Source organism: Rhamphochromis longiceps, linkage group LG11 (genome assembly GCF_057381845.1).
Source record: "Rhamphochromis longiceps isolate RC_006_pf linkage group LG11, R_longiceps_female_GT1.1, whole genome shotgun sequence".
NCBI lineage: Eukaryota > Metazoa > Chordata > Actinopteri > Cichliformes > Cichlidae > Rhamphochromis > Rhamphochromis longiceps.
Window position 1 is genome coordinate 31,188,811 of NC_140567.1, and position 13,570 is coordinate 31,202,380.

General features: G+C 36.6%; 1 protein-coding gene across 1 annotated transcript; it reads left to right on the forward strand.

Annotated features, from left to right (window-relative positions):
- Positions 1-1,632: 1,632 nt before the first annotated feature.
- On the forward strand, positions 1,633-10,389 carry rhbg (Rh family B glycoprotein). The gene is made up of 10 exons (XM_085423640.1): positions 1,633-1,986; positions 4,611-4,797; positions 5,566-5,716; positions 5,861-6,008; positions 6,300-6,466; positions 7,441-7,578; positions 7,875-8,008; positions 8,638-8,759; positions 9,049-9,122; positions 9,681-10,389. The coding sequence occupies exons 1-10, from the start codon at positions 1,809-1,811 to the stop codon at positions 9,771-9,773; spliced, it is 1,392 nt and encodes a 463-aa protein (XP_085279766.1). The 5' UTR covers positions 1,633-1,808; the 3' UTR covers positions 9,774-10,389.
- The last annotated feature ends 3,181 nt before the right edge of the window (positions 10,390-13,570 follow it).

Genomic DNA, 13,570 nt, shown 5'->3' on the forward strand with positions numbered 1-13,570 from the left:
ACGTTTCTTGCGACCCTGTTGACTATTTTGAATGAAACGCTTGATTGTTCGATGATCACGCTTCAGAAGCTTTGCAATTTTGAGACTGCTGCATCCCTCTGCAAGATATCTCACTATTTTTGACTTTTCTGAGCTTGTCAAGTCCTTCTTTTGACCCATTTTGCCAAAGGAAAGGAAGTTGCCTAATAATTATGCACACCTGATATAGGGTGTTGATGTCATTAGACCACACCCCTTCTCATTACAGAGATGCACATCACCTAATATGCTTAATTGGTGGTAGGCTTTCGAGCCTATACAGCTTGGAGTAAGACAACATGCATGAAGAGGATGATGTGGACAAAATACTCATTTGCCTAATAATTCTGCACTCCCTGTATGTGCATTTATCTCAGCAGTGTTAAACCAGAGACTCGTTAGAGAAGATTTGATTGCCATTCAGACCTTTCAGTACAGGTTTAAGGTGCAAAATGAATGTTTTAGGTCATGTATACTTTTTACTAAGTATATTTATGTGTAATTTATTTATATGATACTTATTCTATTTTCTTCTTCTCATGCTTTTTAAAGTAACCCATAAGCCTCCTGTTGGTGTGATTTAATAGCTTTTCTCAGGTGATTGCTACAGTGCTGGCATATTGCACCATTAGAAGGCATTGGTGTTAATACTTTGTGCAAATAAGTTTTTTTTTTCTTTTAATGGTCTAGTATTATCACAAATCTTTTAAATGATAAAACCCTATATGTATTTGCTGATTCTGGCTTCTTGGCCTGTTCCTTCTGAACTCATCCTGTGTGATTTTAATTGACAGTTGTATGAGTAGTAGGCCGTAGTGGCTACAGTTTTTTTGATCACTGAGAGAACAGAAGATCCGCTGTGCATCCTCAAAGACAGGATGACTGTGCTTTAAGTTTTGTTAAGTCTGGACTTTTTGTCACCTCTTATTTGTTGTTTTTTGTTTTTCTTTACCCATCTGTAAACATATGAGTCAGCCCTAAGTGGCTAATCCAGGAACTCCAGTGGCTTAATTTTTTTTAATGCTAATTGGGGTGCTTCATAACCAAACAGTATATTTTTTCAGTAACCACAGCAAAGTAGTTTTTGTGGGCAAACCTATCCAAACAGAGTGAGTGTGTGAGTGAATTGTCTCAGGAACTTTCAGGAACTTGTTCATGCATTATCTCTGCTTTTAGCATGAAACACAAATACAGAACAGAAACTGTCTCAAACTGTATGCTGTATGAATGAAGGAGTGGCTGCTGCCAAATTGCAATATTATATGATGGCAAGTGCACACAGAAAATAAAAATGACACTTAAATCTCATGCTGCTGGCTAAAATGTGGTAATCCAGCAGCCATAAACTAGTGGTTTAACTAAGTGTTAAGCTACTAGTTTAAACTAGCTTAAACTTATTAGCCATAAATTAGTGTCTAAAAACACTAGAAACACAAATTACCAAGCTGTATCTATCAAAAGTACTGGATTATTACTTATTATAAACGTATTTGCTGAACTCCAGCACTTCAAACCACCTTAAAAAGTAAAGTAGAAGGGGGCGGGAATAATATTAATTATGCCATTTTAGGTCCGGTAGGTGTGTCCCAAGAGATGAAAAACACATCAGCGTTTGTGTTTGTCTGTGAGCTAGTTCTTCCACTCTCACACAAAACATCCTCTTGTCTCTGCAGGACGCCCCTGAGTGTGAGAGAGACGGTGTGTCCAACGCTCTGTGCTAGAGCTGTAATTAATTTCATGAAGAACAAGCCTCATTAAATTTCTCGTCTTCATCTCACCGGAAAGAAAACATGACAGACACAAATACCAACATGCGGCTGAAACTGCCGATCACCTGCTTCATCCTGGAGATCATCCTCATCATCCTCTTTGGGGTGCTGGTGGAGTATGACAAAGAGACAGATGCAAAGAAGTGGCACCATTCGAACCACAGTGAATATGACAACGATTTCTACTACCGCTACCCAAGTGAGTGTTTTGTAGATATGGAAAGGAAAATTTGTGCATTGCTCCTACTTAATATAACGTTATTTTTGCACATAGCATATTACAGATTAGTGTAAACCAAAAAACGAAATAATACTGTAGTAATAGTAAGCTTGCCTCTGCCTTGTTCTTAAGCCTATCGGCAATTTATTTAAGAGTTTCAAAGGCCGATATATGTTAAAGTGGTTCTCTTTGTTACCTGTTGTTTTGAGACATGGCCTCACTGTGCACTTATTTTAGGACTGTTGCGTAATTCATCATTGCATGCAACTGTTTTTTCAACAAAACACAAATGTTCTCATCTGCATTAAAGGAGAAAAATCTGCTGAATTGCATTTCACCAGCTCTCTTTTCCCTAATTGGAAGAGTCCTATTCATTATGAGTGAACATTTCATGGAAATGTCTTCCAGTCCACTGCTGTCGCATGCAGGCAAAAACATTGTCCTCGCTATTTGTTAACTTTGTGATTTACGTTGCCCAGTAGTGGCAAAAACAACAACAACAACAAAAAACTTTTATAGGGGCACTCATTGGATACATAAAAGTATAGATTTGTGGTCAGTTTTAAGTAGTAACTTAAAATGATTGTATTTCCACTCTTATTGCATTTAATTTTATTTATATTTAATCAACATGAAGCCATAATAAAATACACATTTTGCTTATCACAAGAGGACAATATATAGGACTTCCAGGAAGGAATTATATTTTAAGCCGAACCTAAAATGAAATGTTGTAGACTTAATAATGGAAAATAGGCGTTTTGTTTCTTTCATTTACATTGGTAAACTTAACACTGAAGTTCTTAGAAGTCAGGGAGCACAAAGTTCTAGCTTAGCAGTTGGGCATATTCGTTAAGATGGAGCTTTGTGTTAGGCTGGGCGTGTGTTAACAAATCAGACAGCATTCTGCGAAGAGAATCTGGGGAGATGAATTCCCTCGTCTTTACAAGCCACCTCCCACCTGCAGGCAGCTAACTTGGGTGTTGATCCTGCCCTGGCCTATTAGTAAGTCACCTTTCAGAACCTACTGCAGCAGAATTAGGTTACATGTGACTTCAAAACTGAATTACAGGAACTAATAAAGCCACAAGGTCAGCAATATTTTTTTACGTAGTTATTACATGACCCTCTAATTTTGCACTGGACGATACACCTTTATTAGTCCCACACGTGGGAAATGTGTTTGGTGAGCTAAACTAATAACTTGACTGTTATCAGTTGGTTAGCATAGCCACTGCATTTTGACACATCAATCAATGTGAAATGTCGCAGGACAAAATGAAACATTACAAACTGTACTTTTAACAAAGCTTTGACCAAATAACAACTATTTTCTTCAGCTCTGCCTCAAACAGTACAGGATTAATAGATTAAAATTCATAAAATAAGAAAAATAAGCAGAGACAAAAGGTTCATAGTGGTGTATTGAAGTCTGACACCCTCAATATCCTGGGAGATGAAAGAAAACTTCACCTGTGTGTATGGAAAACCTACATGGTTTACCCTTATTTCATTCTTAGGAAAAAAAATGTACAGTAAACATAGAAGTTTACACTGTACAAAGCCTGTGTTTTACTGGACTGTCCTCCAGAAAGACAAACACACAGGTCACAACTTATAGTTAAAATGAAGACCTAATGTGGACTTTCTCTGAAATATGCTCTTATGAAAACCAGTGACATATAAGTTTCACTGGAAAAACACTTGCATGGGTAGGTTTGGAAAAAAAACAGAAATGATCTAACCGAGGAACTATAGTTGAGAACTGTGCTATTGAACAAACTCTTGTGCAATAGTTTACCTGAACTATTTCTTTTTTTTAAACCAAAGTAGAAATAAATAAATGAGTGACAATATTAGCGTTTTGAATTCAATGCAATGTGGAAACATACAAATAAGCTGGGTTATATAGTTATTACTAAAGGTTAAGCAGAAGCCAAATAATAGAATCTAACTCAACCCAGTGAAGCGTATTATTGCTTTTACTGTATGGCGTCAACTAGGAACTACTGAGAACTGCATCTGGGCCAAAACAGCAATGAAGACAACACCTCTGCATGGTCCTGCCAGTTAACCATTACCATAGTGACAGCAGGCAAAGCACAGTGCAATTTTGTGTTTGGGAATATCAGACAAATAGATAAACATACATGGAAACACCCGGGTGCAAGTTTAGACAGTTCAGTTTCATATGCTCTCTTGTCGCAAAAGCTAGTTTTTCACACAATACAAGTGATAAAGTGATGATCCAAGAATCAGTAGGATGTTTCACAGCTTAACCTGTTGTTCCAGTTAACCAAAGCTTATGTAAGTAGCCATTCAGTTTGTGTTTTTTTCTAGACTACAAAGCCCTCGAGTCATAGTGTCGCTGGCAATGATTGAGTGAGTTTGTTGAGAGTAGCTATTGACGAAAACATTCCAGACCAATCCAAGCGAGTGATATCCTCCCTGAAGTGCTGTTGGAATTCCTCTGACCAACAAAAAATTAATTGTAGTTTGATTAAAAAAAAACATGAGGGGAAAATGTTTTAAATGCCATAGGTACTTCGTTATTTCACCACTTGGTTTCTCATTTTTTAACTCTTTTCATCCACACTTTCCAGGTTTCCAGGATGTACACGTAATGATCTTCATTGGTTTCGGTTTCCTCATGACTTTCCTCCAGCGTTATGGCTTCAGCAGTGTTGGTTTCAATTTCCTGATTGCAGCTTTAGCCTTACAGTGGGCCACACTTATGCAGGGTTTCTTCCATGGTATGCATGGAGGCAAAATCCACGTTGGAGTGGAGAGGTATGTGGATAACCATGCATATATGAATGTGCACCCAAACACATACAGAATATGCAAAATACATAGGATAAGGATAGAATTTTTTCTTGACGCTTAATCCTCTTAGTTACAATCATAAACACGAGTGCAAACAATTTAACCCGTGCAAATACATGTACAAACAAATCAGTTTCATTTGTTATTCTAGAGCTAGTCTTGATTTCTGCCTGTGAGACTGGCACATTGTGTACTATAAAATAATGGCAATAAAGGTCTTATTTTAGCCTTTTCTTATGACAAGGGAGACAGAATATTCTTTGTCAAAACTATAGGAGGGGCTAACTACTTTTGCAGTGTTAATGCCTCATGGTTAAGCAATTCCTAGAAATATTGTTCACCTTCACTGTGTGACCAATTGCATATCCTGCATTTAAAGCAGCCTGAATACATCTTTGGTTACCTGGATGTAGTAAACTGTCAATACTCTTATCACTTGATGAATGCAAAAAAACCCAAAACAAAACAAAAAATTGGTATTTACTCTAGGTAGCAAGAGTAGTTTTGAGTATGAACATACTGAAAAGGTTTTCTAAATGCTGAGAAAAACTGGAATGCTACAAAATATGTCACATCATGCAAATTACAAAATAAATCTGTGGATTAGAAGAGATGCATTGTATTTTGTTATGTTGTCTTTGTGCTGTGAAGTTTATGTTTCTGAAATTCATTTTTTGAATGAATTCAATTGTTTTTTTGGGGGTTTTTTTTTTACATTTTTGTTTCTTTCAGTATGATCAACGCTGATTTCTGCACCGGCTCTGTGCTGATCTCATTTGGAGCTGTTCTGGGTAAAACAAGTCCTGTCCAGTTGCTTGTTATGGCTGTGTTTGAGGTCACACTGTTTGCAGTCAATGAGTTCATCCTGCTGAGCCTTCTTGGAGTAAGTTACTGTATAAAGATATTCATATTATGAAAACATTAACTACATAATTAAAGACTGGGACTGAAGACTTTGGCCTAAAATGCACAATGCATATCTGAATTGTCACCTATTTTCATCATTATTACTCCTGGCCTGTTCCAGACCAGAGATGCTGGTGGCTCGATGACCATTCACACATTTGGAGCCTACTTTGGCCTGATGGTGGCTCGAGTCTTGTACCGACCCGGGCTGGACAAGAGCAAACACAAGAACAGCTCAGTCTACCACTCTGATATGTTTGCTATGATCGGTAAACACCTGCAACTACTTCTGTGAAATACAAATACTAAATGTTCCTTATTATATGTATAGTTGTCTAATTTAATAGTAACTCTTTGGTCACTTGTGCTGCCAGGTGCTTGCCAGGCGCTATTATCATGAACTGTCTGTAATCACCCAAATAACAACACATAGAAGCACTCTATAGTATTTGAAACAGGAACAGTTATATTTTGAGTAGTTTCAAAGTGTATATTTAAATCAAAACTACTGTATTGATGAAATATTAAAATGTTGTCTTTTCTATACTGGTTGTAAATAGGTACTCTCTACCTGTGGATGTTCTGGCCCAGCTTCAACTCTGCCATCACAGCTCACGGAGACGATCAGCATCGTACAGCATTGAACACCTACTACTCCCTGGCAGCCTGCACTCTGTCTACTTATGCCATGTCTGCCCTCACAGCTCATGATGGCAAACTGGACATGGTGAGGATACAAAATTATAATTTATGACTTGAATTGTAGCTTCAAAAAGCAATTCACCTTAACTCTTTACCACTTGAAAGCCTAATAGGAGTTTCCCTTGAAGCTTATTTCTAAACTGTCATATTTCAGGCCTCCTTTTGGAACAAAGATGTGGAACTGAGATTGCATTAGAAGTTAGCCTGGGTGGTCTCTGCCTATGCAGCTACCCTTAGTAAAACACAGAAAGCAGTCTAGTGGACATCAATCCACATTTTTATTGATCCATACTAAGGTGTGAAACTTAGTATAATGGTTTAGGGGAGGTTGTCAAATGTCTTCTTTATGGGGTAAAGGTTTAAGAATAAAAAATATAATTAAAAATATTCTTAACATCTGTAGAGGTCAGAAGAAGTGCACAATCAGTATTAACACGGTGAAGGGAGGGTGTGGTCAAGACAAAGTAATGAAAGAACTAGGTCTTTCCCTCCTGTCAGCAATGTCAAAGTCAGCTGATCCGGGTCACGACAGAGTCACTTGTGATAAAAACTGACAAACGTGTCAGCTGACGGTACACTCCCTCCTCAAAGATGACACTGTCAGTTAGTCACATGTGCTTGTTGTCAAGCCCATCCGTTAACAGTAAGAAGTCAAGGCGAGACATTCCCGTGCTGATTTGAATCAAACCAAAGAGGGAAATATAAACAGCTCGTGAAATTGACAAAGGGGACAGACATGCCACACAACCTGCTGACAGTAAAGACAAACCAATCACTGGAAGGAATCAGCTTGTCTGTAATATCGTCCACCTATTTACTAGCACGTGGTGCAAAACCAGTATGCTAGAGAAAGATGAATTATCTTACAGTTCTTGGTGCTCACGTCTGATGGTCTCATCTGTTCATTTATTATTTTGTAGGTCTCTTCTACAGATATTAAAATCTTTACATTCTGCATTATGTGATGCATTATTAAAAGTCCTTCTGTCACTATTTTAGGTCCACATTCAAAACGCTGCACTGGCCGGTGGAGTGGCAGCAGGAACAGCTGGAGAAATGATGCTGACTCCTTTTGGCTCCATGATTGTTGGTTTCTTGGCTGGTATCATCTCTGTTCTGGGCTACAAGTACCTCTCAGTAAGGATGATTCAGTTTTCATGTTTAATAAATCAGACAAGGAACTGTGATGTACTTGTGGAAGGGAAAGAAACAAAAACTGGTTGCTAAAACACACAATTTTGGTGAATTTTTCAAAAATATGTATGTGCTAATTTATGTTTTCAGGTTATTAAAAAAGTGGGTTAAAAAACACTAAAATGAATTCATTTTTACTGAAAATATTATTAACTTGAATGGGTTTCATCCACAAAACAGTTTCATCCACAAAACAAACACTGCCACATAATCCTCTCATTTTGTTTTCTCTCCATCAGCCCATCCTGGAGAGCAAGCTGAAGATCCAAGACACCTGTGGGGTTCACAACCTACATGGTATGCCCGGTGTTATGGGCGCTATTGTGGGAGCGGTCACTGCTTCTCTGGCTACCAAGGAGATTTATGGCAACGGGTAAAAATTTCTTTTTGTATTTGTTTGAAAAAAAGAAAAAGGTGTAAGGTCAAATATTATGTTGACCTTTCCCCCCGCAAAGAATATTGCAATAAAAGATAAGGGAGAACATAAATAACAATACAGAATGTTGATTTAAAGGAACACAGCAACATCTAATTTTTTACTTCTAGTAGTATAGAGAAAAAAGGAGCACTACCAATAAACATCTTGAAGCGATCTGAGTTGAGAGCATATGGCAAAGAACACGAGTGAAAATAGAATTTGAAACATAATTTTGTAAGAACAAATACAAAACAAATATGTACTTTAGCATATGTTCTAAGTTATGAACTGTCAAGACCAGGATATAAAAGAACATTAAAAATATTTGATTTAAAATGTTATATATATATAAAATGTAATCATATATACATATTAATCATTCTTTTGATGATTTACAAATCAGAAATCATCATGCAGAAAACTGAAGGCTTTCTTCAACCTGCTCCTTTCATTGTTGGGGATTGCAATGGGGTGGAAATATTTTGGATGTGGAGGTGTGCGATTTTTAGAGTGAAAAATCCATCTAGCCATTCTATAAATTAAATGTGAACTTACTTGATATTTTTCCTCTGTGCCAATTTTAGTTTGGAAGACGTGTTCCCTATGGTGGCACCTGATGGGAGAAGCGCATCTTCCCAAGGCGGGATTCAGGCCATCTCCCTTGCTGTCACTTTAGGCATGGCCCTGGTGGGAGGGCTTCTTGTTGGTAGGTTCACATCCCTCCTTTAGTTTTTTTTTTTTTAATACTCCTTTGATTGAATATCAGGTACTTTTAAAGTACCTGATACAAAACATAAAATACAATCTACTGGACTTTTGTGACCTGTGAGGTACCAGATCAGTAAAAAACAAAAAATGTTATGTAAACGATATCTCAAGATTTATAATTTAATAGTCAGCAGAAACCCAAAACCTTGCTTTCAACTTATATCTTAATAACTTCTTAAAAATCTTAATTAAGAAAAAAAGATTAATACAGATAATCTTTTGTTTAGGTTTCATTATGAAGTTGCCCATCTATGGAGCTCCTTCTGACGCCTCGTGTTTTGAGGACAGCATCTACTGGGAAGTAAGTTCAAAGAAGCTTTTAGAAACTTCTAAACTCTGTATCTGTCCACAGCCAAAGAAACACTGCAACTATACTACAGGCTACGTGGAGTTTAAGATTCAGACTTCCCTGCTGCAAACAGAGCAGTACCTAATTTTGCCACAAGATGGGAGTGTTTCACCAACAATCAGATGTCAAAGACGGTTATATGTTCATAGCTAGTAAAGCTGTTGAATCACCAGGTGGAGCAAATTCACCACTACAATTTATGATCAGCCTGGTTTATTACACAGAATCTGATTACTTTGGGCTGACGTCATTTAGATTTGTGTTGCCCTTGGTGCTTTTGAGTTTGTGTATATGAATATTTGAATTACCACACGTTTAAAAGAATTTGTTCCATTTTTGCAATCCATCTGACATTTAGATACAGTGAACCAGTAGACAATTAATACCATTAAACCAAGAAGCAGCTACTAATGAGTGCCTTGAATCGTGACATAGTGGGAAATGGAAGGATGTTTGAGACCAGTTGATATCGTAAGTCTGGAAACTCAATAATCTCCTGCTATCTGTCAGGTACCAGGGGACGAGGAAGGTCATGAGGGCCAGTTGACCACTGTGAAGACAGAAGAGTTCGCAAAGCCAGAGGAGACTGAGAAGCTCAACTAGACACAAAAAGACACAGAAAGACAGAACCAGGCACACACACTGTGAGATTATAGCAACCTAGACCCTTCTAAGAAAATATATAAAGCTACCTATGTTGTACTAATGTTAATGTAAATTTGTCAAAATGTGCTGTTTTAGAAGGCTTTACATTTTTATTCACATCTTTGCTTTTCAAAAAATCCCCAAAAAACTAAAACTAAAAAGAACACAAGTGTCCATTTAATCTAGACAGTTTCAACCACTAGATGTCGATCTAGAGCTCCATCACTGTGTGCTACTGGCCTGCGGAAAGGCTGCATTTCCAAATGAGGTGTCCATTTGATGAAAGGTGCTTTGTAATTGTTTCCTAAAGCAAGGTATTGTTACAAAATACAAGTTTTACAGACAATCCAAACCAAAGACAGACATCTAATAAAAAATACCTTCAGAACATTACTTATTACCACTATTATTCTTCAACAATATGTTGTTTTTTATAGTTATGTACATCTATTTGGTTAGTATGACACACATTTTAACATTTACGAGACTGACCTAAGGAAGGTTACATCTGAAGTTAAATAATTTTGAAAAGCAATATCGTAATATTTTTGGCAAAATAAATATTTCAAATGTGCATTGTGTCTCATTTAATATTTATGACTACGTGGGTGCACTTTTTTGTTAATGGGGTCAAAAACAATAGGGATAAAAACAAATTGCATTCAGTTATTGATCATCATAATCAAAAAATGGCCATCAGAATGAAACATAGAAAGGTCTGGCTCTCTTTAGCCTCTTATAAGATTTAGTAATTTTATAGAATATGGTAGGAAGGCAAGGAGCTATGTAATCAAGTCTCTGCTTATTATGATGAAGGCCAGTCATCATTAGTTCTTTTGTCTTGAAGGCTTAATGACTGCATAGCAATAATGACAGGATGGGTTAATGCTTTCAATTCATATGGGATTTGTCTCTCACAAGTAATTTACACAGTTTCTGTTTCAAGGATGAAACAACCAAAGAAAGCAGGTGTCCTCACAAGACATGGTCACCTCTGTATGAGAGGTGCTTAATGCCACTAAAGAAGTACAGAAACGCTATCAAAAACAAAGCATGTGTGCAAACTTTGTTTTATTGTTGGCAGCAACAAAGACTTGACAGGATTTGCATCGTGATGAAGAACTTTTAAAAAAGGACACATACTGTAATAACTTATTCCCTTGCATCAGCCCCCAGTCAGTAGAATCAGTTATCAATTGGTATCCAGTTTTGTCCATTGAGATGACTGTCCATAAATATAATTATGGTATATCATGTAAAAAACAGAGTTCTTCTTATTTGTATGGTTTTTAATCAGTTTTTAAATGTTGCCTTGTGACTATCAAACTTTGTCTACAGTGCCTAAGATATACTTGTACACATCTTTGTTTCTTTTTCTAGAATGCAATGAGGAACCCTTGTACCTAATGCAGCGTGTCTTTTCACAATGCACATATACAAAAATAGCAACCTTATATTTTCTTTGCAGGACTGATTGATGGTAACCACACACAGGTTTATTACAAATAATGGAAAGAAGAATACAAACAGAAGCTACAATGGGTTTTTTTTCTGCCTTCATTTTATGCATCAATACATTTAAGAGATGCTAGTATGGATGTTCCAGCAGTATGGTTTATATCTAGAAACATAACCACTTTACCTGATTTTATTCCAACAAGTTAGAACATTACAAGTAAAACAGAACAACATGCTTTATGTCATGCTTTAGACAAGAAGTGACATAGGTAACTGACCACCTCCAGTCCAATGTTTGACCACATCCCAACTTCCTCCTTTGCTCCAATCATAATAACTATGTCCACTATAGTGGAACTTTTATTTTTTTGGATCATATTGTTACATATTATATACTATTTCACAAAAAATATTTAATTCTTTTTTAATATATGTATTTTATTTTATTGTATTCTTCAAACCGATAACTTTGCCAAGAACACTTTTTGCTTGTTTAAACAAGCAAAATTCAATCTATAATTTTTTTTTTCTGATCAGTCACATCAAATTTCAGTCTGGATTATATACATGCATATAGTCCATGTCCCTGTTGTTTTCCTGCCACTGTATTGCATTAATCACCCTTCATATAAGAGGCCCCTTACAGGCTGCAGGGGCCTTGTTTTACCCCCCACCCAGTTTGGTGATGGTTTCCTTGGCGTGAACAGGCACCACAGCCTTTTCCCAAGAACTAGAAGACAGGTGGACAGCTGTTTACTGAATAGGCGCTTATAGTGAAGAGCTTAATTGAGCTTCATAGGGCTAATTAAAATGCAAGGAAAAATAATCATGATTATGGTAATTATTCTATTGTCTAATATGTCTTCTGGTGATGTGCTTCTTTGGCATCATACCTGCAATATGTTGAAGACAATGACAAAAAAAAAAAAAAAGTAAAGATCCTTTGAGGTTGTCAAGCTTGTACAAAAGCTATCATTATAATAGAAAAAAAAATGGTGATACTAAATCTCTACTGCCCAAAGTAGATCCTTTAGGGAGCTGGTATATAAATAAATATATAATAAATCTAAATAAAGCCTGGACAGGAAAGGCCATATTTTCTCCTTTTTTGGGACATTTTAGGTCTTTGTCTTCATTCATTTTTATAATTATTATGATGATGGAATTTTTTTGGTAAAATTGTTAAAATATATTAACTTTTTCTGATATAGCAGTAAAATATAATTTTAAAAACACATGATTTTTCACTTTTCAGTATAACATCTCATCCAAATTTCTACAAATAATATGCTCTTGACCTTATAACTGTACTTCTCTACATGTGGTCACTGGGCAAGACACAGCATGGGAATGATGCTGATCAGTCCCCCCAGGCAACACGGGTCATCCTAAGCAGCTGTAGCCTCCTGTGGCCCTGCCTCCGGCTCGTATGTGATTGTTATCCTTAACACTGCTCTGGAGGTGAACATAATGGATTAATAGGCTCCCTCAGGATCTCCTGGTCCCCTGTGGGAGCCCTTAGTCTGCTTGCAGTCCTGTGGAGGCCATAATGGGGTAAGGCTTACACTGCTATATTGATCTGACACACTGACAGGATATCAGACCCTGATAAGATTTATAAGAAAATACATCATTTATGAAGGGATAGCATGAAATGGAGGCATTTACCTGAAATTTTTAAGAAAATGTACCTCAAACCACAAATTATTAATTCATGAAATTCAAAATGTTTTTCGCAAACAAGGCCATCAGAGTTTGATAATTTTATAATGTGGTATTTGGAATACATCCAGAAGTATAGAGCAGTAAAAGTGTAAAATCCAGTGTAGTTAAATGTAAATTTAAAAAATAAAATAAATACAAAAATTGTACAAAAATTCAGGTTCAGGTTAGCAGGTCAGTTTATAGCAGAAAAACAAGGGATAGTTTAGGGTTATCTGATCCAGGTCTAACTATAAGGTTGTTTGTTTTTGTTTTTTTTTTAAAAAGTAAAGTTTTGAGTTTAATCTGAAAATTATAACGAATATCTGTCTCTTTAATCCAAACTGGGAGCTGGCGTCACAGGAAATGGCCTAATAGCTGTTGGCTTTACCTCCCATTCTTTAATTACAAATTCTCTGAATCATTGGGACAAGCAAGTTAAGCAGTACTTGCCTTGCTAAATCTAACAACAGACATAAATTAACATACCAAAGTAAATTGATTTCTCTCTCCTCTTATCTCGGACAGGGCTACAATAAAGTTCATCCTTTAAAATACTGCCATCATGTGGCCACAGTCAGCTATTGTCACTGGAA

What these genes read in the sequence shown, in the direction of transcription:
- rhbg (XM_085423640.1), top strand. Translation starts at nt 1,809, where the DNA reads ATGACAGACACAAATACCAACATGCGGCTGAAACTGCCGATCACCTGC. An exon ending in ATGATGGCAAACTGGACATG is followed by an intron (nt 6,467 to 7,440) that starts GTGAGGATACAA and finishes TCACTATTTTAG; the next exon opens with GTCCACATTCAAAACGCTGC. An exon ending in TGGGCTACAAGTACCTCTCA is followed by an intron (nt 7,579 to 7,874) that starts GTAAGGATGATT and finishes TCTCTCCATCAG; the next exon opens with CCCATCCTGGAGAGCAAGCT.